Source organism: Papaver somniferum, chromosome 7, assembly GCF_003573695.1.
Source record: "Papaver somniferum cultivar HN1 chromosome 7, ASM357369v1, whole genome shotgun sequence".
NCBI lineage: Eukaryota > Viridiplantae > Streptophyta > Magnoliopsida > Ranunculales > Papaveraceae > Papaver > Papaver somniferum.
Genome location: NC_039364.1, coordinates 73,460,410 through 73,488,079, shown reverse-complemented (window position 1 = coordinate 73,488,079; position 27,670 = coordinate 73,460,410). Strand labels below are relative to the sequence as shown.

Sequence of the window (27,670 nt, the reverse complement as noted above, 5' to 3'; positions counted from 1 at the left end):
ACTGGTATTATGAATTTGTCTTTTGGTAATATGACTATTGAGCTGAACGTCTTTCATATTAGTAAGATACCCTCTGAACTAGATGACTCGAGCATAGAAGAGGTAAACATGATAGGAACATTAGTCGAGGAGTCATTACCAAAAACTTTGTTAGAAGATTCGTTAGAGAAATGCCTGGCTCACTTTGGGATTGATTTCGATGATGATAATGTGATTAATGAGGTGAATGCTTTGTTAGATTCAACCCCTTTGTTAGACATTAGTGACGGATGGAAACCTAAGTTCGAACCACTACCAGTTTCTAAGTCTACCCTCGTTCCTTCGTTAGAAGAGCCTCCTAAGTTGGACCTAAAACCATTGCCAGATACCCTGAAGTATGTGTTTTTAGGCCCGTCTGAAACTTTACCTGTGATTGTTGCTTCTGACTTGGATAGTGATCAAGAAAGTAGGCTAGTGACCGTCCTTCAAAACAACAAGGAAGCTTTAGGGTGGACCATAGCAGACATTAAGGGTATAAGTCCTACTGTTTGTATGCATCAGATCTATTTAGAGGAAGATACCAAACCTTCTAGGGAGATGCAATGAAGACTAAACCTTAATATGAAAGAAGTAGTTCGAACCGAGGTTCTTAAGCTGTTAGATGCAGGCATTATCTACCCCATTTCAGACAGTAAGTGGGTCATCCCCGTTCAGGCTGTTCCCAAGAAATCCGGTATTACTGTAGTCCAGAATGATAATAATGAGTTAATCCCGACCCGAGTGACCACGGGTTGGCGTGTTTGTATTGACTATAGGAAATTGAACAAGGTCACTAGGAAGGACCACTTTCCCCTTCGCTTCATCGACCAAATGCTAGAGAGATTAGCTGGACATAGTCATTAATGTTTTCTAGATGGCTACTCAGGCTACAATCAGATCGTTATTGCCCCAGAAGACCAAGAAAAAACTACTTTTACCTGTCCCTTTGGTACCTTTGCGTATAGACGCATGCCTTTCGGGCTATGTAACGCCCCTGCGACTTTTCAGCGTTGCATGATGAGCATATTTTCCGATATGGTAGAAAAGTTTTTAGAGGTCTTTATGGATGATTTTTCAGTGTTTGGTTCGTCTTTCGACGAGTGCTTGCATCATTTGTCATTAGTGTTGAGTAGGTGTAAGGAAAAGAATCTAGTGCTTAATTGGGAGAAATGTCATTTCATGGTTCGATCAGGAATTGTCTTAGGGCATATCGTATCTTCTAAGGGTATAGAGGTACATAAAGCCAAAGTTGACCTTATCAAGACTTTACAGGTCCCAAAAACCGTAAGAGATATTAGGTCATTCTTAGGGCATGCAGGTTTTTATCGTCGATTAATTAAGGATTTTAGCTTGATTTCTAGACCTATTTGCAACTTGCTTTCAAAAGATGTTAAGTTTGTCTTTGATGATGCTTGTTTAGAGGCTTTTGAGAAGCTTAAGACTTTACTCACTACCTCCACCATAGTCCAGGCACCCAACTGGAACTTACCCTTTGAGATCATGTGTGATGCTTCAGATTATGCTATTGGCGTTGTGCTAGGTCAGCGAGAAAACAAATTACTTCATGTGATTTACTATGCTAGCAAAACTCTGAATGATGCCCAGTTGAACTATACCACTACCGAGAAGGAACTGTTAGCCATTGTGTTTGCCTTATACAAGTTTAGACCCTACCTCTTAGGTTCTAAGATCGTCATATATAATGATCATGCTGCTTTGAAATATCTTTTGTCTAAGAAGGATACGAAACCTAGATTGATTAGGTGGATACTTTTGTTGCAAGAGTTTTCTCCAGACATTAGAGACAAAAAGGGTGCTGAAACTGTAGTAGCAGACCACTTGTCTAGGCTAGTTGTTTATTCCCATGATGAATCCCTTCCTATAAGGGATAACTTTCCTGATGAACAACTGTTCTTTGTCACCCAAACACCTTGGTATGCGAATATAGTGAATTATCTTGTTACTGGTCGAATGCCCCAACATTGGGGTAAACAAGATCGTTCTAGGTTTTTAGCCGAGATTAAGCACTTCTTTTGGGATGATCCTTATTTGTTTAAGTATTGTCCAGACCAGATTATTAGGAGATGTATACCTGAGAGTGACCAGTCCAGTATTATTTCCTTTTGTCATGATCATGCTTGTGGGGGTCACTTTAGTGCTAAGAAGACTGCTGCTAAGATATTGCAATGTGGATTCTATTGGCCTTCGTTGTTTAAAGACTCCCATAGTTACTGTGTTACTTGTGAGCGTTGCCAGAAATTAGGAACCATTTCCCGTAGGAACATGATGCCCTTGAACCCTATTTTAGTTGTTGAGGTCTTTGATGTGTGGGGTATTGACTTTATGGGTCCGTTTCCTAATTCTTTTGGTAACCTATACATCCTTGTCGCCGTAGACTATGTCTCTAAGTGGATTGAGGCGGTTGCGTGTAAAACCAATGACCATAGGGTTGTGATTGAGTTCTTGAAAAATAATATACTTACACGTTTTGGTACACCGCGAGCTATAATTAGTGATGGAGGGTCGCACTTTTGTAATGGACCTTTTAGGCTTCTGATGAAGAAATATGGTATTACACATAAGGTAGCTACCCCGTATCATCCGCAGACTAGTGGTCAGGTAGAGGTTTCCAATAGGGAGATAAAACGTATATTAGAGAAAACAGTTAATCCTAATCGGAAAGACTGGTCGTCTAGGCTTACTGATGCCTTATGGGCTTACCGTACTGCGTTTAAGACCCCCATTGGAATGTCGCCTTATCGGCTTGTGTATGGCAAGGCATGTCATTTACCTGTTGAGTTAGAACATAGAGCTTATTGGGCTGTTAAGCAGCTAAATTTTTCACTTGACAAGGCAGGAGCCCATAGGAAACTCCAGCTCAATGAGTTGGACGAGATTCGTATAGATGCTTACGATAGTGCGAAGGAGTATAAGAACAAAATGAAACTTGTGCATGATAGAAATATTTTACGGAAGTCATTTTCTCCAGGTCAAAAAGTTCTTCTATGATACCCTTACATCTTTTCCCTGGGAAGTTACGTTCTCGGTGGACGGGTCCTTTTATTGTTCGCACTGTCTTTCCTCATGGAGCTGTTGAAATTGAGACACCGGATGGTAGTAGTTCTTCGAAGGTTAACGGTCAGAGATTGAAACCCTTTTTAGAGCCCTTTCCTACAGGTGATGTTGAGGAGGTCCCTCTGGAGGACCCTGTTTACCCTTGATTGACCATCGAGGAAGTTGTATGTTGTATATTAGTTTTTGATTTTCTTCACCCAGGTACTATCTTTCCAACTTCTCCTCGTGTTATTTTACTTTTGGTATTGCTCTTTCATTAGAAACATTGAGGACAATGTTAGATTTAAGTTTTGGGGGTGGGGAAGAACTTTTTAGTTGCACTTTTGAAACTTCTAGCGTCACATGGTATCCGGTTAGCTAAGTTTACATACTGTTTCTCACCGAAAAGATAGAAATTGGAATGCTAGGGATAACAACCTTTTGAGACATTAGAGAAAAAGACATTGAGATCCTTGAAATTCAGGAGAGAACTTGTTCCTTTTAGAGGGTAACCGTGATGGACCTAACCATACATGATGGAAAGGCAAGTAGGTCAGGAAATGCCAGAAAGACAAAGCAACCTCACAATGTAGTCTTAGTTACTGGATTGCGACTCTCTCTCAGTAGAAACTTATCATCATCAACAAGCGGAGCGACATCAAAATCTATGAAGAAAGTTGAAGACGTTTTAGGTTTAGAAGCAACAATAGAAAAGAATAATTCAAAAATCAAAGTTGAAGTTATAAGAGCAAATGATATAAGTTGTTAGAATCCATGATACCAAGACATCACAAGTTGCGAAGATCCAAGTTTTGAAAGTCCTTCTCTCATGGCCATGTAAATTGTTGTCTTGTAATTTTTGTTTCCAAAAAAAAAAAATGAAAAAAAAAGAAAAAATAATTACGTTTTGTTCAATAAGGCCAAAGGGAAGTAGAAATTTATAAGTCAAGCAAGAAATCGAAGAGAAGAGTTAATTGTCAAGGTTCTATGAGGTTCGATAGTTTATCATCAACAGTTGAAGACCGAAGAACGTTGTTTCTACTGAGCACTATGAGAGAGTCGAAGAAAGATACATTTGGTTGCTTTGTTAGTCCGCTTTCAATCTGGCACAAGATCTTTCTAGCACTGGTTTAACTCATCACACGTAATTAGTCCAGCTGTGTAGCAGATGTCCCTCTCATCTTTATCTCTCTCCTAATCTTATCCAGCTGTAAAGCACGGACGCATCTTACAATGTTTATCTAGCTGTGTCGGATATCTCTTTATCTAGCAGTGTTGCGGATGTGTCTCCCCTTTTCTTCATTCAGTCACTTTAGAGCTGACACCTTTAATTTCTCTGGCATTCTAGTTACTTGGAGATAGGTTGAGATATTTGTATGTCCTCATAGCTCTTTGGATACTTGTGACCAATTAGAAGTCATGGTTTTGTGGGTACACCTCTGGTAAACCCTCCCGAGATTAACTCGGTTTTGTTTTTTTATTAGTTTTGCTCGAGGACTAGCAAATAATAAGTTTGGGGGTATTTGATAGACACATTTTTGTGTCTAAATTGTCCTCAATGTCTGTTTTGTTGGAACTCGATTTTTGTACTAATATTGTGTTTTTATGTATTTTTAGGAAAAAATATTGTTGGAAAATTCGGCTCGAAAAGTTGCTCGGAGCACCCCCCGGAGGACATTTGCTATACGGACCCTCACTTTGGATAAGGGGTAACCTAATTACTAAGGGGCACCCCATTTCTAGGCAGCTGCTAACCGCACCCCAGAACCGGATAGGGGGCAACCCTTCTTCTTCATTTCAAATTCATTTTTTGGCGGGAAGAAGAGTTCACTCCTGGCATTTTCTCGATCGGATTTTGGATGGGTTAGAGGTAGACTAAATCGCTGAAACTTCATGGGTGGACGTGATATAGCCTAAAAGGCTTGGTATGGGCCTTTGGTTCGATCCAATTTGGCTGGATATTCCGCGAGAAGCAAACAAAGCTACACGTTCGTGGGAGAGTTTTTCACGGGATTTGCTATGAATTGTGTGTGCTGCTGGGACTCTAATTCGTGTACTGAACGTGTATGGAGGACTCTTAGTTCGATAGACGCGTGAAGGAAGTAAAGAAGGATATAAAACCATAATTTTGGAAATAATATATTCCCGAGTAATGGCTTTGCTGTGAGAGAATTTGGAGACATTACTGCGAGATATTTTGGTCTTGTGGAGTATATATAGGGTGATGGGGACTCAGAGAGGGCGAGGGGAGAGTTAGGGAGACTTTAGAAGACAATAGAGGCGAGAAATCAAAGTTGCAGAGAACTCCATTGTTGTTGCTGGTGAAGAACACACGAAGAACAACGACCCACACGAAGAACAACGACCCACAAAGAACCGTTGTTTGTGCTACAGTGGAGCGGCAAACTTATTTGCACAGTAACAGCGACACTAGGGCAGACTTATTTGCACAGTAACAACTACACAAACCTTATATCGTTCTTTGTAACATTTTGGTTTGTAACAGAAATAACTGTTACAAACCCGGTTTAAGCATTATTTCTCCCATTTTCTTCATTTGTAAACCCCTTGAGCAATAAAAATGATTTTTGAGCGTGTTTCCAACATGATGATGAGATAATTCTCCCACAACCAAGGCAGTGAAGAAGCTATTTACGCATGAATAATTGGTAATCATTTATTTCCTCTAATTTATAATTTATAATTCACTCAATCACTGCTTTTCAGAGTTTTTAATTGTTTGCAAAAAATTTCTTTATTAGTTGTGATTCAATTAGATAGGTTATGCTTTGTTTAGATAATCTATGCTTAGGGATACAATTAATTTTTGAGAATTTTCTAGATTATTTGTGAATTAAGAAATAAGAGTCTTAAATATAATTAGAGTTTTGCATTGTTTACCATAATTTATTCATGTGTAATAGTGAAATCAGTGTCTTGGTTGTTTTCTAATATCTTGAAGTCAATTTTGTAATAAGTTTTCTTTGTTTTTAAATTTTTATTAAGTCTAAAATTCATTGCCTTCACAAGTCTTAAAACAACCCTTTTATCACTATCTATAACAACTTTGAGAACACATCATTAGGAATCTTTTTGTTTTGGAATTTTGAGAAAACCAACCAGATGACATGATATGTATATGATTGGGTTGTTAGTAATGAGCAATTACTAACAAAACTAACCTTGTGAGAGTTTGATTTGTAGACGTCGAATATAGCAAGTTCATCTCATCCTGCTCTAACTAAGAAGACGAATGGTCGCAATAAGAGGACTAAGATTATAGAACCGAATTTGGTGGAATTATCAGGTCCCATGAAGACGATGGCTACTGCGATGGAAAAACGGAACAAACCTAGACATGAGGTTGGTGTGCGAAGATATAAGAAATTCTTAGGACCTGGTGGTATATTTCATGAGTGCCAATAATTGCTGAAAAATGGTTACAGAGTATACAAAAGGATTTTAACGCTATGTTAGTTCCAGAAGAAGATAAGGTCGGGTTCACTACATACATGTTTCATGGAGATGCAAGTAACTGGTGGGAATCTGTTCAGAGAATGGAGGATATGTCAAGGATGAGTTGGAAATTTCTAAAGTTTTAATGTTAACTCATGTGTATCACTTGATTAGGTTTCCCTTTTACTTATTTTAGTAATTCTGCTTTAGGATTTCATCTAGGGTTTACATTTTAGGGGCTTCCTTTTTTGTTTTCTCGATTTTTTTTTTAAAAAAAAAAGGGTTGGTGACTGTTTCTGAACATAAGTGATCGTTCTTATTATCTTCCTCTCCATTTTCATTATGTTTTGTGAATCATTAATTACTAGTTTATGAACTTTGGTTCCTTAGCAGTGTTTCTCGATTCTACTGCATTAATGGATTAATTGTTAGATTTGTTCCATTTCAGACTTAATTAGGTCTTTTTGGTAACAAATTTATGTTCTGATTATCTGGGTATTGGGGTACTTCTAAATTTGATTGATTTATTATGCTTTTATCTATGGTTATTGGGGTACTTCTAAATTTGGGTAATGAATGGAAATTTCTAGGTATACTGTTTGGGACATCAATGGGGGCTTAGTAATTCTTTGAAGACGCAGTGATTATAGTGTTTTGAGAAAATTTCATGTCAATAGAATCGATTTTGTGGTTTTGGATATTTGATGATTTTGCTAATGGTACGTTAACTTCTTGTTTAGTTTTATCATATAATGCATAGCTGGTTAGTGAATCAATGTTTTAGTGTGATAGTAGATGCTTTTTAGCTAGATGAAGTTTTTGCGTTCCCTGCTCTCTTATGGGTTCTCTTGAACTGTCTAATTGATCGGCTATTGGTGTTCCTTTTTGGGTTCTAGATGAAATGCAATTGGATTTTGCATGTTAGTGTAAGTTTTTAAGTTTGAATGGGTTAATATTTGTTTGTGTCATTTCTGTTGAAATTGTGGCATTGATCTAAAAAGCAAAATATGAGATATGCAATTGTGGTTGTGTTCTTCAGATTAGTGTTATGCATTTTCTTTGAAAAGTTGGTTTAAATTCCTTTGCAATCCCCGCCTTGGTCCTACTGGACGCATGGTAATCTCCCATTTTATTTTCGTTAATCTTATCTTTGTACCCTGATGTGTTTTGTGAGCATGTGTGGCTTAATGATTTGGGATAAAATATTTATGAAATTTTAGCATTTTTCAAAGTTCAGTAAGTTAGGATCTTGTTTATCTTAGATTTAGTTAACCACCTGAAGAAATCCTTAAAGTCTCTTCTTATTTATTTATTTTTGGTGGCTTTTCTTTAATGGCTTTTTGTTTAATGTTCATTAACTAGGATTTCTTTTATAGATATAACCATTTTGTGGCACAATTTTTCATTTTTGTAGTTTTTTCAACCTTTTCTTCACATTAGTTTTCTTGTTAAATATTGGTTTATCTCCAACCTCCTTAGCTCCTTCGTTATTTGTGCCGAAGATGAAGAATTGATACCATCAGTCCCACTCCCATGCTCCTCTGATCTGACTATCCCCTAGGTAAGTCCTATATATTTATTTTGTTTTATAAAGTCGGTCTCGTTTATTTTGCAGTTTCTCTGTATTGTTTAGTCCAACCAACAATTCAAAAACTCTCATTGTATTAAAGAACACCTAGGTTATAATTTTAAGGCACTCCTTATAGGTTATAATTGTATTTCAAAAGATATTTTTGTAAGTGTTATAATCTAGAGCACTCCTACTAGGTTATATTTTTCTTTAATTTCCATATTTATGAGTACTTCAAATTACTCTGGTGGAAGTCACCAGTCAACGTCTTCAAATCGATAATGATCATCCTATCTTGGAATTGTCAAGGAATCAACCAACCAACATCCATACAACATTTACGGGGATTGGTTTCCCTTCACAGACCCAACATCCTATTTCTCTTTGAAACCTTAGCAAATGATCATCATATGGGAGGCCTAGCACAATCCCTTCAGTTCCATAACCATTTTTATATCCCAAAAATTGGAAGGCGAGGTGGTCTTTGTCTAATGTGGGAGGATAACCTAAATATTGAAATATTAGTTCATTCACAAAACTACATTTACGCATTGGTCACGCCACCGCTCCTTGAACAGCCTTGAATGTGCAAGGGTATATATGGTCCACCACACCCGGACATAAGGAGAAACTTTTGGAAAAACTTTCCGTCAATCTTCAACAACATCAATCCAGCTATACCATGGCTTTTGCTAGGAGATTTCAACGACGTTCTGGATCAATCAGAAAAAAAAAGAGGAAGACAAGTAACGTATGCTCAATCTCAGCCTCTTCTCACAAAGATGGATCAAATGGGATTCATGGATTTAGGATTCTGAGACAAACCATATACATGGAAAAACAACCAGATGGGGCAAGATAAAATTCTAGAGAGATTAGATAGAGTAATGGCAAACCATCATTGGCGTACTGCAGATCCACATGAAGTAGTTACTCATCTTCCAATAATATCATCCGACCATGCCCCAATCCTATTACAAGGAAAAGCAATAGATTGGCAAGGAACAAAAAATTACAAATTTGAACATTTATGGCTCTCACACCCACAACTCAAAAAGATTGGTTGATTCGGCTTGGGTACAACAGCAAGATTCGGAACCTACCTTGGACCTTCAACTAAAACTCATAACAACCAGACAAACCCTCATGGAATAGAATAAGGAAACTTTTGTCCAGCTTCCAACTATGATCAAAAAATCGACCGGCAAAGACAAAACATGCTCAACATCAGTGTGCTACCCAATCGGGTAACGACCTAGAATTCTGGCGGAGTCAGGAAAAACAACTAAGAAGAGATCACAAAGAACTGCTACAATGCCACGCAACATACCGGCAACAAAGATCCAAAATTCAATGGCTACAATCAGGCGATCTCAACACAACCTTCTTCCACACTAAAGCACCCATCCATCGAGCATGCTACAATATACAACAACTTCAGGACCCACATAATAATTGGGTTAACAAGAAGGAAGATGTGGTTTAACTGATTCTTGACCATTACTCCCAACAATACGCGGCTCAACCTACAATCATAGATTAAGATATTTTCACATATATCAATCCCATATTAACTCCCAGACAAATGGACCTTCTTACTAAGGAGGTAACTGTAGCAGAAATTAAACAAGCTTTATTCTTCATAAACTCTGAGAGTGCTCCTGGTCCAGATAGTTATACGAGTAAGTTTTTCAAAAAAAAAAATGGGAAACAACTCATCCTCAATTGATTGCTATGGTTCACAGTGTTTTCAATGATCTTAATTTACATCCACTTATGAATCACACAAACCTAACACTAATACCCAAAGTGGACCACCCATCAAAGCCTTCTCAATTCAGACCCATAGGACTCTGTAACGTCACATATAAAATCATTGCAAAAATCCTAGTTAATCGAATTAGACCCCTACTCCCTTTTCTAATAAGCCCTTTTCAAAGTGCCTTCGTACCACAAAGATCTTATGATAACATAGCAATTGCTGGAGAGCTATTCCACCATATAAAAACTTCAAGCATCACTACGGACCCAAAAATAGCTCTAAAACTGGATATCCATAAAGCCTACGACAGTTAAGATTGGGGATTCATCAAAACTGCCTTCACCAAACTCGGATTTCCGACAATCTTTGTAGATTACATTGTGTTATGCGTTACAACAGTTACATACTCGATCAACATAAATGGTACACCTCATGGATATATCATCCCAACTAGAGGTATTAGACAAGGAGGCCCACTATCTTCCTATATATTCATAATATATACGGAAATCCTGTCTACAAATCTGGGAAACCTTTCAAACCAAAAGTTGGTTCGAGGACTTAACATTTCAAGAAAAGCACCACCCATTATTCATTTAATGTATGCTGATGACCTGCTAATCACTTATAAAGATTCTGCTCAGAGTAATATCCATCTGAAGAACATGCTTCACTCTTACGGCACTTCGGTGGGCCAGGTAATTAATACTTCCAAATCAGTGATTATTCATCATCCGAGATTGGATCCGGTTGAAATAAGCAATCTGGAACAATTTTTTGATATGACTTCCACATCAAAACCTCCAATCTATCTTAGAGTCAAATTCAAACAAGGAAGAGCATCTAATCACATCTTTGCGCGTCTTCTTCAAAGATTAGCTCGAAAAGCTAAAGGATGGATGACAAAATGTATGACTACAGTTGGAAGATTGGTACTCATTAAAACCTCCCTAACCACCACATCAAACCACCTCATGCAAACACAAAATCTACCCATCAATGTCCACAAACAAATAGATCGTACCACCAGGAATTTTTTTCTAGGGACATGATTCGTCAGTTAAAAAGCTTCATCCTATTGGTTGGGATACAGTAACAAAACCAATATCTTAAGGAGGACTAGGCATAAGAAAAAGCAGTGATCATAACAAGGCACTTCTCATGAAAAGAATCTGGAATTTACATGAACAACCTAACTCCATGTGTAGAAGTATGTGCAGTGAAAAATATCTCAACCAGCAACCAATTATACATGGCATTGATACTATACCATCTTCTTCCAGCGCTCAATTGAGACAATTAGCTTCACTCGTCCCTCTCATGCAACAACTGATCTTTCATCGTATTGGAAATGGGTTATCAACACCAACAGAAGCCAATTGGATTTCACACTCCCCAAACCTAGATCCAGCTCAATCTTACCATATCCGGAAAGTAGCTGATATCATTGATCCAATCTCTCATAACTGGAACCAGGAAAAATTAAACACCCTATCCAATCTTATAGCTCAAAAATAATAAACATCCACTACCCCAAGATAGCCCCCAGGACAAAATAATTTGGCCCCACTCAAAGTCTGGAAAATACACTACTTCTTCGGGACACAAATGTCTAACCCAAGGTCAACCTACTCAAAACCCCCTTCCACCAACAAAATTCTTGTGGACTTTACCGGGTCCACCAAAAATTCAGCTTTTCTTGTGGAAAGCAATCAATGAGGGTCTACCAACCTTCTTTCTTCTACATCACATCCATCTGACCAACTCTGACATTTGCCCCAGATGAAACGCTAATCAGGAATCAACATCTCACCTGCTAATTCATTACCCAACTGCGACTTCAGCTTGGAACACCTTATTCACTTAGATATCAATCTTACCAAACTCCAACTATAACCCCACATGCCCTTTAACGCATTAAACAACCATTTCCCAAATTCTACAACAATAAAGACCAGTATATCTGTCATCTCTTCTGTCGGTTTCCTATTCTGGACCTTATGGTTGGCCATGAATGAACTAATTTACTGCCAAAAACAAACAACATCAGAAGAAATCCTAGCTTGGGCGAACAAACAACAACAAGAATATTCCGTGGCAATAGAATCCTCACCTCCTGTGTTACCAGGAGATTCACCGGTAATGAACCACTCAAGGAATGCCAAAAGAATCTCAACAATTTCGGTAGGATGGTCCACACCAAACTTGAATTGGATTAAGATTAACACATATAGGGTAGCCACGGGACATCCAGGTTTTCGCAGGTGCGGGTTTCATTTGCAGAGATTCTGAAGCACGAACAATTATGGCTTTAGCTCAACCTCTAGGAATTACAACAGCCTTAACTGCAGAAACTTGGGCTCTGCTTTTGGCATCAAGAACAGCAACAGAAAGGCAATGGCCTAAAGTTCTCTTCAAAACGGACTCTGAAAACCTTCTACTCTTCGTCACATCCGCTACTGAACCCCCTTGGCACATCTTAGGGATGATTGAAGAAATAAAGTATAGAATACGACAGATTCTGCAGGCCGCTATCCAACACAACTAGAGAGAAGGAAATCAAGCAGCGGATGGCTTGGCCAACCAGGCGGCAGACGGAAGTCAAATGGGAAATTTTCAACCTTGGGATCAGGCAATCCCGGTTTTTATTAGTAAAGTTATCTTCCATGACTCATTGGGTACCATATACCCACGTCAAATTGTAACCTAATCTTCTATTAATAAAACGGATGCTTCAAAAAAAATTGTTTTTAGACAATATTTTCCGCCTACTGCCAAAGCTACAAAATGTATGGAGTTTGCGTTCTTACAACAAGAAGATATGACAGTAACTCAGTTGGAAAAGAAGTTTGCAGAGCTAGAACGATATGCATCACATCTTGTACCGACACAGGAGTTGAAGGCACGTAAACTGGAGAGTGCTTTGAAGGCACCCATTCGATATAGGGTGGTTAGTCATCAGCATGTGACATATAAGAGAGTTCTAAGAGCCGCAATGGTTATTGAAGCTAACTGGGTACAACTACAGAAAGAAAAAAAATATTTGGACAAGAAGAAAAAGGTGACGTCAAATCCACCAGCAAAGCCCGAACAACCACGTACAAATGTTGTCGTAAATAAATACAAGAGGACTGGGACTCAATGTTGTAATTGTGGACAAGAAGGTAATTATGCTAGAGAATGTACTCTTCCTGCTAAGTTGAATCCACAGAAGACCAATCATCCACATAATTAGAATGTTAGTGGTTGACTATAGAATCAACCACGTTTCTTCACACTGGGATTCCAACCGAGGCAGCTTAATGTACAAGGAAAACTTGATTATGTTGCAGAGGCCAAGGGGGAGCATAGAATGCCGTTATCGAGGGTAACTTCTTAATTTTTAGTTCGCATATTAAGTTTTTATTCACTATTAGTGTTAGTTATCTGTTAGCTGCATATGTAGATGTGAAAATCGGTTCTTGGATTTAATTTGAGCATATCTTCGTCATTTGGGAGATAGAATCCCGTATCTGGAGTTATTAGGAGGTAATATCGTGAGTCTTTTTCCTTGTTTTGAATTTCGGGATGAAATTATTTTTAAGTGGGTAATGATGCGGAGGGAGGATCCATGGACACTCTTAAATGGACAAGGTCAGAAAAGATTTGCGCCGTTTTCTCCGCAAAACCCAAACGAAAATGAATTTAAGTATAATATTTTGATGATATGTTCCTCTTATAAGACTCTACATTCCTACAAAAAAAATGAACGCAATTCGAGATAGCAAAGCTCACCATCTACAGATCTTAATTTCAACTGTTAATTTTGAACGGTTGATATTCAAAGGGGTATATGGTCGTTTTATACATCTCGAATTGTGTTCACTTTTTGTAGGAATGTAGAATATTATAAGAGGAATATATTATCAAAATATTACACTTAAATTCATTGCCGTTTGGGTTTTGCAGAAAAAATGGCGCAAATCTTGTCTGACCTTGTCCATCTAAGAGTGTCCATGGATCCTACCTCAACGATGTAATACCCAAGTCTTTTACTTATTAAAATAATATATTGTGAGCCAATCCATTTGGATTGAAAAACTAGATGTAGCAGAATAAGGTGTGTGATACCTAGTAATCGTTGTGTTTCGGTCACAAAACACTTGAAATTTGCCTGAGAAATGATGTTTATATTTCGTGTGAGCCTGTCCATAGAAATATACAGATGCCATTAATAAGTTTTTTTTTATTTTTAATATGCTCGGATTTGTGGAAAAAGGACACACACCAAGTTTGTGTGTCGATGTTACATCAAAACTGGGGCATTTTAGACCTTTGCCTTCTTTGATAAATATTTTCTACTAAATTTCAATGTTGAAACCATCTCTTTCTCTTTACTATTGAATTATCTTTCTTTCCTCAAACAAAAACTTCTCATCAAAACTTGAAATTCAAAGCATATTTTACGTTGTTTGGTCATTTGGTTGCTTTGGATTCGTTTGTGGGCTGAAAAGGTACTGGGAATTTCTTCTTATAACTGTTTTGAAATCTTTTTCATAAATTTTAACTTTATGATCTTAGTTCAATTGAATTCATGTTCTTACTCTTTTTTATAATATGAATTTGTTATGTTTCAAGTTATTGCATGCTTGTTCCAATTGATTTAGAATTTAGGGTTCATAAATTAAGTTGGGGATTTCTTCCTCTTTTCAGCTTGTCTCTTATGAAATCTTGTTTTCAATCTTTATAATGTGGTCATATTTTACTGTGTACTTGTATAAGTATTTGTATTCTACATTTTTCTGGTTAATTGATTGATTATGTGGATCAGTATGTTTTTGTCATGTTTAATAAAACCATATCTCATGTGAATACCAATATTCTCTTGGGCATGTGTCACGGTTCTGGCGGTCACGTGCAAGTTAACAAAGTAGCCCCGGTGATACACGGTATCTGAGAAGCAGCAAGTCCCTTCCTGATCTACTTAATCTCATCTCGAGGAAGCATACCTCGACTACTTAAATGGTAAAGTAGACTCTAGCATATGGAAGGTGGCAGTTGTCGAAGGGAAAAAGACAGCAGACATATCTAATCAGTATTTAATGCAGCGAGCCCTTATCTACACACTTGGTCAAAGCACGTGGAAAAAAGTGAGATGGCATTGTCTGACTGGCGAAGGCTCGTGGTGAACGAAGGTACAACCTTTACTAAGGTTGGGTAGTTCTCGAGGGAACGTGGGTAAGCTGGGTGGCAGATCTCGACTAGAGAAAGTGTGCGGCCAACAAAGGTACCATTTTTACATAAGATACATCAGGATACGATGGACCTAAAGACAAAGAAGATATTTCTGGAGCAGATAGGGCTATAAATAACAAGGTTCGCCAACAAAGAAGGGCATTCAATACTCGAAGGAAGATTTATTATGAAGCTTATACCTCTTTAATGCTTAGAACTTAAGTATTTCCTACAACTTGAGTTCTCTCTATTACTTTGGGAAGCATTTAAGATCTTTGTAACAACCACACTTAATACAAACAATCACCCATTGCCGCATGGACTAAATGAAAGTCAAACCACGTAATCTCTTGTGTCTCATGATAACTTAGTAGCATTTACATTACCTCAGTATTGTTCGTTATTATTATCTTTATCTTGAGTACCTTTTATTACTTAACCATATCAGTTCAACTAAGATATCATGACTACTTAGTATTGGATTCTATGAGTTGTTTGCATTATGTAGACTATGGGAAAAATAGTAGTCACATCTCATACTTTTGGTTTCAAACTGTTTTCATCCCATATGGCAGTTCGGGAGTTTTGAAACTTGCAGATTGACCGCCAATCGGAAGCGGAAATTTTTTTCCGGGCTGTCACAATTTTATAGTATCTGAAAGGGTGGATGTGGAAGTAATTAGTTTCCACAATTGTTGGTTTACTATTTACAAAGCTACTCAGAAACATTTTCAATGGACTATTGATCTCAATTTACGTCCAATTAATGGGAGGAAAGCTTTTTTCGTATCCCAATTTGTTGAGGTTCATGGTCTCCTTCATCAGTCTTTGATTTTACGGGTGGGAAAATCAAAAGTATTAATTAAACAATCGATGATTATAGATTTTTGTTTTGATCCAATGGTTGCTTCAAAGCGTACTCATTTGGCAGGTATTAGAGGACTTCCATTTCATTTATGGAAAAAATCAAACTTTGAACCAATTTAGTCTCCATGGGGTGTTTTCTGTGATTTCCATTCCGATACATTGAATCTTACTAAGCTAAATTATTATAACGTTCAAGTTACTTATGATATTCATTGCATTCCAACAGTAGTCAAGTTCGCAAATCTTATATCATCTGTTGAATAGATATCATATTTACATCCTAGCATGAAGGTGTATTTGATACATAATGACTTATCATCAAAAATCAATTCTGGATACCTTTCAATGTATCATAATGATCATGGGATCTATGATGATCATATTTGGCTTAAACCTAGACTCGTTCACCGATAGTTATCCGCAAAGAATATTACACCGAGGATGTTGCACCTTCTTGTACCTTCGAGATGGAGAATTCAAAGATTTTTGAAAATTTGATGGTTAACCGAGTTTATTAGGTGAAACATAAACCGGTTTAATACCACCAAAGTCTTGGGAATTCAAATTGGAATCGGGTTGATGGGGGTGCACACTCAGTTTGGGTGGAAAATTCCCTTTGCAACACCGATTCAACTTGTAAATCGTCTATTTCATTAGCTAAAGGATTTATTTGAACTCGAGCTTGGTTTGTTATATGGGCCATTGTGTAGGAATACTTTTGGGAATGGTTTTAGACCCGAAATTGGTTTCTCGACCTGCCCATGACTCTTGCCACTCAGCTAATATGGGTTATTATATGGGCGAGAGGGTGTTGGAGCCCCCTCGGGTTTAAGCCCGTATAAGTGAGCTCCATTCATGCCAGCCCATGACCCCAATGAAACTGGTAAGTTGGATAAATCCTCGATTCTAGCAGATTCACTGGCCTCTCAGATGGATAAGAAGAAGGAGAAAAACTCAGGTGTGGCTTTAGACCTCAATGTCCATGATCCATTAATTTCTCCATCGTTGGATGCATCCTCAAGTTCAAAATCTCAATCCATTAGATCTTCATTAAAGGTGTTAATTTTGGGTACTAGTACTTGAACTTCGACATTCATCTTACCTATTAATTCAGTTGCTCATACACAATCAAAATATGTTCAGAAATCTCAGGAGGAGGAAATTAATAAAAAAAAATTGATTTTCATATTGCTTACAATGAGAATCTGGGTATTGATTGTGAAACTTCGATCTCTAGATAAATTTGCTGAAACATGCTTCTAAGTTTGCAGGATTCTGAAAAAGCTTCATCACAATTAAAACAATCAATTTAATGGGTTGTGAAAATTTGATGAAGATTATGATGATGAGAATTGGTCGGAGGAAGAAGCACGAGGTACAATCATCTCTGAAGCTTCCCCAATTAATGGAACCATTAATGGATCAATTTCTTCGGCGGATGTTTATAGGGTCCCAGATGTTGTTAATGGATCGTAAAATTCTTCCGTAGAATATTAGATGTTTGTGAGATGATTTAAAGATAACAACAATTGGAAATGCAATTAGAAGAAATCATGCCACAATTGTATCAATTCAGGAAACTAGAAAAGAATTGACTGATGATGCTTTGGTCAGTAGATTGTGGGGAAATAATAGATGTGATTATATCCTCTTTCCATATGAAGAACGATATGGATGGATATTAATCATGTGGAATAGCGGAGTTCTGGCTATAGAGGATAATCTCATTTGTGTTTTTTTGTTTCAATTAAGTTTAGAAACTTCACAGATAATTTCAGGTGTATTTTTACAACAGTTTATTTGGATCACGACCCAAATGATTATGGCCAATTCTAGCAAGAGATTGATGACATTCAACTACTTATGACGTATCCTTGGTTGACTGGGGGCGAATAGAATGCAAATTTATATCAAAAATAAAGGAATAGTTCTGGTGGTTGTGCGAGGAACATGAAGAACTTCAGAAAGTTTGTTAACAAGAAGATTATGATTGACATTCCTATGTCAGGTAGTTGCTAAACATGGAAAACTCGCAAAAGCCGCCTATTTTAGTTAGGCTAAACTGAGTGGGAATAAAAGTACATATCACTGGTGCAATGCAGATTGAGAAGACCAACATTTAATCATGAACCTATTATGTAGGATTGTAATTAAAAAGCAGAGGGCACCAAGTACACCAACAACTTTTTCTCCCGACAACCTGTTGGACAAAACTTAATATAATTGCAAGCAGAAAAACTGAATGATCCTTGAACAATAAGTATATAGATTTTATATCTCTTTCTATTCACAACAAGAAAGTCAAGACAATAAAGTCCATGAACCTGATTGTATAGAAGAGTACTTGGAAGATCTCAAAAATCAATAACCAAGATCAATCTAGTCGTATCCAAACAATAATTAACCACAATTAGTATGGACTTATCTACTAAAATTGATTTCGTACTACTTGTGCTATTCCTATTATTATTATTATTATAAATATAAACAAATATAATCCGGAAAAGGAAAAACACTTAAGTTGCAATTGTGTACTTGGATGCCTATTGTAATTCCTTCTTAACTGAATTGCTTGCTATCATTTTCCTATCGCAGAGAGGTCTTGGAACTTATGGAGGTCACAGAAGTTAGAGACAGTGAACTAGAGCCTTTGTTGTTGTAATTAAGGTGTACAATTGATCGATATTCTGAGTGGATTTTTTCTCTGCGGGTCTTATTTTTTCTTACATATTCAAATCAATTACCTGACACTGGAAATGAAAAATATTTATTTTACCCATAAAACTTGAGGGAATTTAGACGAGAAGATTTGCAATAAGTGGGAAATTGTTTTTTTTATTGGTGATTTAGACAAGTTAAGCGGTTTCCAGCATTTTTGATCAAAAGGCACTACACATCAAAGATCAAGGCTTGGAGATCTGTTTGCAATAGACAAAGCAAGCAAACCTCACAAATCCGGAGCACTTACACTCATTTACTCGATAATCCTAGATTCTTAACCACCTCTCAAGATCAATCATGAACTAATCAATTAAGAATAGTTCTCAAATATCAATCTTGAGGAATCAAAGATCCGAGATGAGGAGGAATTTGTGATTTCTGTCTATCTCGCTACTGAAAGAGATTAAAAAAACCTCGATAACATAAAGGACAAGGTTAGGGTACATGAATTATCAAGGTAAAGATAGTCATACCTGGCTTCCCAAATCCCAAAATGATGTCTTTCATTCGTAGACCTAATTATGTTTCTCAGAGGTAACCTAGCTCAATAGAGGACGACTATAGCAAACAACTAGGACATGAAAGTGTGAGAGATTAAATTTCAAATTTAAATGAGTGTCTTTATTTATAGATGTTCAAGACTGAGGGTTGCTAAAACTTCAAGCTATTGAGATCCAAGAAAACATTACCTATGTTTAGATAAAACTCTAGTTAGGGTTTCAAGAAAGCATGTGAGAAGTTTGTCTTGAAATCACATAGAAAGAATATACATTGTGGTCTGGTTACGAAACCGTGTACATGATAGTTCTTGGAAAATACGCCTTGTGAACTAGTAAGCAAAACTTTAATCATGATGCACATACACAAGGTGTTGTAGTGATCAATTATGTCTTAGATGTGTTTATAAGAGTCATAACAATACTAAACATATTTAAAAAATAAGTTTTTGAGCATATGCTAATATTCATTGGGACGTTGGTGAAACGGTTCGTGAACCGCTAGCCAATTCGTGAATTCACGGTGCTACGATTCGTGAACTGTCCTGTCGTTCCTGAAATCAGACGTGTATAGTTCAAATAAGTTTGTGAACCATTGTTTATTTCACTGTTTTAGATCACCGCAGTTTGTGAAGTGGATTGGCGAACTCCCCCATTCAGAACTCAACGGTTTGCGAACTTGGTTCACCAACCTTCATATATTTCGAACATAAGATATCTATGGTTTGTGAAGTGGTTCGCCAACCTACCATGAGTCCAAATTACAGTAATTATGATAAAACTCTCTTTTGATGTTTTAAACCTTCCCATTTTGCATAAATAAAAATATCAATGCTTGGGCAATTTTCAAATGATCCACGATATTAGTTCTTGAACAATAAATTGTTTTGAACTAAGATTGCTAAGGACCAATGAAAATTCATTGCTTGAATCATATTTCGAAATGTTTAACAAGACAATCTTGACTCGAAATTTCTTTTTTTGCAATAAATCTATTAGAAGTCATACGACATAGTCTCATATAGATAGAATGGTAAAGCTTGTGAGTAAATAGAATGGTTTCGTCTCCATACCTTTGTTGATGAAGTTCTCCAAATGTTTTCGTCGATCTTCAGTCTTCAAGGGATATTCGGTGATGTCTGATACTCAACTACCAACTTTTATACCTAGTCCGAGGCTTGACTTAATAAACTAGAAATCATCAAGATATAGTTATGTGCAACTAATATTGACTACAAGCTTGAGATAGCAAAACTTGTGAGTTCGACCGAGCAGTCCTCTAATAGGATCGATCTTGATATAGATCCCCAAGTCAGGGATCGGTCCTGCTATCATGTGACCGGTCCTTGTATAGATCCTTGTAAGGGATCAGTCCTGGAATAGATCATTTGATTCGTTTTAACTACGAAACAAGTTTCGGTAGTCGACCTCCATTAACTCATGTAGTTAAACATAGTTTTCTGGGTACAAAATCAATCCAAAGTTCAACACACTAACTAGTAACAAATTATAAAGATAGTGTTATGTCATGATTGCGAAATTCAAAAGATAAACATCATACTTTGTAATCCAGTATACCAAACTTTTGTGAAACAATTAGTATATGCTTCCTTGATACTCTGATTATAATTGAATGATGACCAAGTCACCAATACTAGAGATACATAAATATACTTCGTTGTTATGTTTCCAATCTAAACGACCTGAAAGAAACTTAGATAGAAACGAAAACAAGTCAAGTATGTATTACTATCCTCAAACAGAAGGATGATGTGTGCGTTGATGCCGATACGTCTTTGGGTTCTTCAACGTAACATGAGCTTGTCTCAAAATTTCTAATGTTCTTATTCTAACCTAAAAAATTGACTTTAGTAATTTAATCAATCAGCTTCGAGTTTTGAAGGCAAAATGTAGCAACCAAACTTGACATACCAACGCTTGATGGTACATCCGAGCAATGCTCTAACAAAAAGCTTTTTGTTTATTTTCTTAACATACTTCTTTTCATTTTTTCTTGTGTTATTATTTAAAAATCTCTTGTTTTATTGTCTGGTGAGTCAAGGTATTTATGCCTTCGCCGGTGTAAATTATTTTTTCCAAGCAAGAACAGCCCAGGCCTTAGAATATCAAATTGTTGGCTATACATGGAACATTTCTTTCACTCCCTTCTTGATAAACTTCGGATATTACCTTTAGTATCTTTGATGATTACATATATAAATACTTTTTGTTCTCCTTTTTGTATGTTTCATTTTAATTTATATTTGGTATCCTTCTAGTTATAATTCAGTTATAATTTTTGGTCTTTCGATAATCTTGTTAAATAGTTGAAAACTTGTTTGTTTAAATTGTAGTTTGAGTTCTTACAAGTTATAATTCTTGGATTCATCTTAAGAACTTGTTAGGCAGTTGAAAACTGGTCTGCAGTAGCTGAGACTCATCTTTCCATAATGAAAAGACGAGGGTACCCAAATACACCACAAATTTTTAATTTCAACATATAAGTCTGATACCAAGTGTGATCGTCTATGGACAATAGTCGACACAATACGACAACGAGGTATACATTTGATAATAATTACGGTATATAAACCGATTGACTATAGGATCACTATTAAGTCTCTTGGATTAACGTACTAGTGTATTTAATTTAATATAATAAACAATTATAATGCGGAAGTAAAGTAAATAACACAAACAAGATTTTGTTAACGAGGAAACCGCAAATGCAGAAAAACCACGGGACCTAGTTCAGTTTTGAATACTCTCAGAATTAAGTCGTTATACAAAGAACAAAATCCAACTTCGTGTAGGTGAGACTAAGTAAACTACCCCTAGTTACTTAGTTCCTTCAGTATCCCTGCATCTTCGACCTTTTGGTCACGCACGTGAATATCGAGACAAAAATCACTATGTCAAGTTGCTTTACTCCTTTTAATCGTATTCCAAACAACAAAGGAATGAAACTGTTTGGTAACCACTCTATTCAATCTTTGGTAAAAGATATGTAGAGTCGTTGACAAAGGCTCTTATGTTTAATCAATAAACTCCTTTGTCTGGTTAGATCAATATGAAACTTAATTATAGAAATAATCAATTTACGGATGTGTGGAGCAGAGTTAAGAGTAAAAGTCCTTTCATCAAGGAGTGCTGGATCATTGCTGCTTGTGCAATCTTAAGAGATCTCTGGTTTCAAAAGAATAGGATGTGGTTTGAGCAGATAAAACCTAATATGAGCTTCAAGGCTAGAATCAAAAAGACTATCTATGAAGGAGTCTCAGAATGAAAAGTAAAAAATGGAATTCTGATATTGATACACAGGTAATTCTTTACTTTAATCTTGAGCCAAGAAGAATCAAATTTCAAAGTATAAAACTGTGTCACTGGAGCCCTCCTAGTCCTGGTTTTATCATGTTTTGTTGTGATGGAGCATCAGTTGGAAACCCAGGATGTGCTGGTTTTGGGGTTGTAATTAGAGATCATTTGTGTCAAGTGTTGGGAGTTATAACTGGAGGTAATGGCATTGCTACAAATTATATAGCAGAAGTATATGTAGTTATATGTGTTGTAGAAATGGCAGTTACTTGGGGATTGCAGAAGATCTTACTTTGCTATGATTCCAAAACAGTAATAACAGAGTTTGAAAACAATAAGATGCCTTGGTTTGTGAGAATGAGATGGTATAAAGCAAGAAAACAAATACAAGAGATTTGCTTCTTACACAATTACAGGGAAACAAAATTTGCAGCTGACACTGCAGCTAAAAAGGGAGCAGAAATGCATGCAGAGCAAAGGCAGGTTTATACAGGAAGGCCTAGTTTTTTTACTAGAGTTGAATATCCAAATGTGGATTACTATATAACCTGTTAGTAATTCTTGTTTATCAAAGCCTATGTAGTTGGCTGTTTTTTTGAGTTTATTTCCTTTTATTTGTATCCTTGAATTTCGTTTTTCAATTAATAATATGTGATTCAGAAAAAGAAGAAAAAAAATTTACGGATTTACAATCAAATAATATAGAACTCAAAGAGAAACCATAAAGTGATGCCCATCTTTTCAACTAGATAATCACAAGTCTATCAAACATCAACAAGATTTAGTTGGTTCATATCCGATCAAGATGTGTGCAAAAAATTCACAAGATACGAAAACTAATTAGATAAATCTTCTTCGTCTTCAAATCTTCGATTATCTTTAAAGTACATGCACACAAAAAGTTGAATTCTCTTGTGATCAATCACGCACATAATGGAGTATGTTAACAAACGATTATCACAAGATGTCTTTAGATCTAACAATAGTTCTAAAGATCTCGTCGATACTTTAATCTAGTTCGAGTGACCCTTATGTCAGAAGAGAAGGCTCTCAAGAATAATCAAACTAGGTGCAATCAAAGTTTCAACAACTGTTATTCAATCAAATCAATTTTCGGAAACTAAAATAATAATGCAATTATCTAGTTTCCCACCAACGGGACTCGTAGAGCTTCTTGATCCCGGATAAGTCTTTAAACGAGTGGTCGTAAGAAATTTCGCCTAATTAGGTTACTTTCCTCTCCGGATAGACCGCTCCACCAGAAACAACATGAATGAAGTTTGCCTAGCTCTTAGGATTGTTTGCAAAAAATGAAAACCCAAGTATTTATAGACCAAGGTTGTTTGGACAACAAGGAAATTCTAAAACCAAAAATATTCTCAAGATATGCAATAAACTACCTAATTTCGGTTTTCCTATTTCCAACTAATGTCAAACAATATTTCTGAAATCTCTCTTAAAAAATTTATATTATTAGGGATATGCTTTAATTCCTGGTAACTAAAATATTTAAATCGAAAATCACAATTATTTTTTTTCTTCAATATTTCGGTTTGGGATCACCTTGAGCATCAAGGAATATATTTGAACAATTAATGATAAGAGTTATGCACATGTTCAAATAATATCGACATCTAGAAGTTTCCTATCTTAGCAAACCCTAATTCCGAACTCACACACAACATAAAGTTATATGTGAATTTTGGAAACTCGGTTTTGCTCTTAGGACCGCTAATACCATGACTCCCAAACTAAGTTAGGACCGGTTACACCATGACTCCCAATATAGGTTATGCCTGGTTATACCATGTCACTAGATATAGGTTATGACCAGTTATACCATGCTTTCCAAAACTAGTTAAGATCGGTTATACCATTAATATAATATAGGTTATGACCGGTTCTACCTTGATTATCAACATAAGTTAAGATTGGTTCTACCTTGTCATCTTGCATTGGTCATCCAAATTTTATTTAATGAAAAACCAGACCAACACACTTAGATTTCCCTTTCGATTATGAAACAAGTTCATACATCTACTTCCTTAAACAAATGTAACAATACATAGTCTTCTAGGATGAAGTCACACCTATATACCACACATAATCAAATAACTATGTACATAGATTATTTTGATGTCATATTTACGAAGTTCAAAAGATACTTCGTAATTCAATGTAATTACTCGATGCTTTGATCATAATGCTATGACAAAGTCTAATCACTAGAGTGTCATAAATATGGATTCATATGACTTGAAAGATACGGTAAGAATGGAAACACGTCAAGTCAGTATTATTAACCTCAAGTGGAAGGATGATGTTTTCGTTGTAGTCGTTACTTCTTCACATTCTTCAGAGTAATACTTGTAAGTCTCAACATTCCTAGACTTTCTAGTCTAACCTAAACGAAGTTGACTCTAGTAATTAAGCGAATCTAGATGATTTTTGGTACTAAAATATGACAACCAAATTTGACATACCAATGCTTGGTGGGTTCACAAATAGTCCACAAATACTACTCTTAAACAACTGAGCCAACTCTTTTGCGATGACAATCAACCATAGAATTTATATATACTTCATTTAAACCACATATTATGATATCCCAATGTAACAGATATTTTCCTAACAATTAATATATATGTCGAGTTATTTGTGTTGCATTTGTATATATGAAACGCATTAAACGTGAATTATCAAATTCCCGTTTTTTGTCGTACTGCACATTTTTAGTCAGATAGTTGACCGAATTCGCATTTTGCTTTGCCGATTGATGCCAATATTTTTACTGGTCCAATTTTTGCTGCACACCGAATTTCTAACTAGAATTTACACATCTGACTTGTAATTGTGGATCATCTTGTACAATGCCTTTGTTTTATCTTTTTTATGTTTTTGGTTTATATATGAGAATAGGATTTTAGTTTGTAAGATTAAATTTTTCTTTAGTTTTGTTTTCCATCTTATATATATATATATATATATATTTTGTATCTTGATTCACTTGTGAACCTTTAATTATATTGACATCTTTTGTTCTTGTATAGTCGTTTCCCAGCTTTTCCTTCTTCGTCTACTGCCTTGCATCTTGGTTTATCCCTTTAATTTATCTTACTGGCTTTCTTTATTATTATATGAAAGTGTTAGTTTTTCATTTCAACATACAGTAAACCTTTTTTTAATATAATACTCGATACTACAATATTCTCGCTAAAATAAAAGAACTTTCTGGTCCGACTCGGACCTTTAATGCTAAAATAATAAATTCGATAATATTATAATATAATACATTCCAAAAATTTCCCTTAAACATTATTATGTCCCAATTATATAAAGTGATAACTCTGGTAGAAAATAAAAAATAATTTTCATACATAATATCAAATTTATATGTAAATTTTATGCTAAATACTATTTATATTAATTTAGGTTTTATGAATGCATTGGATGTAGTAAAATATTAATGTTTCTACAATTTCCAAAAAGTTTCATTATCTAGAAATCTCTATCAAATAAGTAAATGGTTACACATATTAGGTAATTTGTGTCAAACCACGGTGGTTAAAATTCAAAAAAATAAAATAGAAATTACTCTCTAAATTAATATATTACTAATATATTTATAAAAGTTAAAAGAAAAATATATATATAATAATAAATTATTAAATTATCGATTATATAATATTTCTTTAAAATAATAGGATTAGGGTGGTCCCAAACCTATTATTTTATAGAAGTTTTATTGTATATGTGTATTTCTTTTTTCCAAGGGAAAATGATAGCTTTTGTGAAACAACATGATGTTGAAATCATAGCTGGTTAAGTATTATTTTGTTCCGGTATTACAAATCGTGACTCATCTATTTGTATTTCTTTAGAGATACGATTCTCACCTTTTAAATCCTTGATTGCGGAAAAGGCTAATCCGCCAGTCTCAATCGCCAAGAGGATGAATTCCTAATCCTGTACAAGCCATCGTGACACTTCTATTAGCCTTTATATTGAAAGAAGGGCTCAATACCATACATGGATAGTTTTATCACGAATGAAGACACTCAACTTCTAAAACTTACTTGTGGCGACATACATACAGTCAATATTATAAGAAAACTCATTAGCTATCAATGAAGAATGAAGAATTTATGTGATTTTGAAGAATTATAAACGTAATTTTATCCTTTTAAGGAATTGTTATAGCATTAAGAACATTTCATGTTGCATTGTTTTCTTGTTGATTGAGATTATTAAAATCACATAGTAGATTGTAGCGGCTTACGAGTCTTTATATCTAAATAAAACATTACCGCCATTTTCGAGTAACCTACAAGGTAGCCCATTTGGATCAAGACGTAACATTAAGTGAGATGGGGAAATATGTTGTCTCCTCGATTTCTTTGGCTTTTAATTTGGTGAAAAGTTGTTCTTATTCTGCACCTTTTTCATCGATATTTTCATTACGCACCTGCAACTGCATATTGTTCTAGATATTCTTAATGCATTTTTCATCTTTTTCTTAGTTGGAACTTATTATTTGTTCCACAATTTTTCCATGAACTTATTTCGTCTTCCGACTCTACTTATATCTCAGATTGATTAGTTGTTTCACGGATGAAGAGTGTTCCCGCTTCACAACAAATCACTCAAAAATATATAACCTGAAAACGCGGGGGTATAACAACCACACCCAATATATCATTCGGAAATCTGTATGGACTCAATTCCAAGACCACCAACTTAAAAGCGAGACTCAATCAAGAAATATTTCAAAGAGCTTTATCTCTTTCTCAATACAATCAGTAAATCGACTAGATAAAAATCCGTGAGACTGATTGATATGAGAATAACTAGGATGGTACCAAAGACCAATGGCCGAGTGTCAATCAAGTCTTATCCAAGAAACAAGGTCAGATTTATCAACTGTGGTTGAACTACGCACTACCTGTCGTATTTCAATTATACAAACAAATATAACGCGGAAAAGAAATAACACAGACACCACAAATTTGGTTAACGAGGAAACCACAAATGCAGAAAAACCCTAGGACCTAGTCCAGATTTGAACACCACACTGTATTAAGTCGCTAGCCTACTATAAGTTAACTTCGGACTGGAATGTAGTTGAGATACAATCGCGTTTCTTACGCCTCTTGAATCCCAGCAGGACTCAACGAACTTGATTCCCTTATCTGATCT

The 27,670-nt window shown here is 35.8% G+C and overlaps 1 protein-coding gene across 1 annotated transcript; it reads left to right on the top strand.

The window, feature by feature from the left end:
• The first annotated feature begins 22,441 nt into the window (after nucleotides 1-22,441).
• On the top strand, nucleotides 22,442-23,029 carry LOC113294763. The gene has a single exon (XM_026543140.1). The coding sequence runs from the start codon at nucleotides 22,442-22,444 to the stop codon at nucleotides 23,027-23,029; it is 588 nt and encodes a 195-aa protein (XP_026398925.1).
• Nucleotides 23,030-27,670: the final 4,641 nt, after the last annotated feature.

What these genes read in the sequence shown, in the direction of transcription:
- LOC113294763 (XM_026543140.1), top strand. Translation starts at nt 22,442, where the DNA reads ATGAAAAGTAAAAAATGGAATTCTGATATTGATACACAGGTAATTCTT.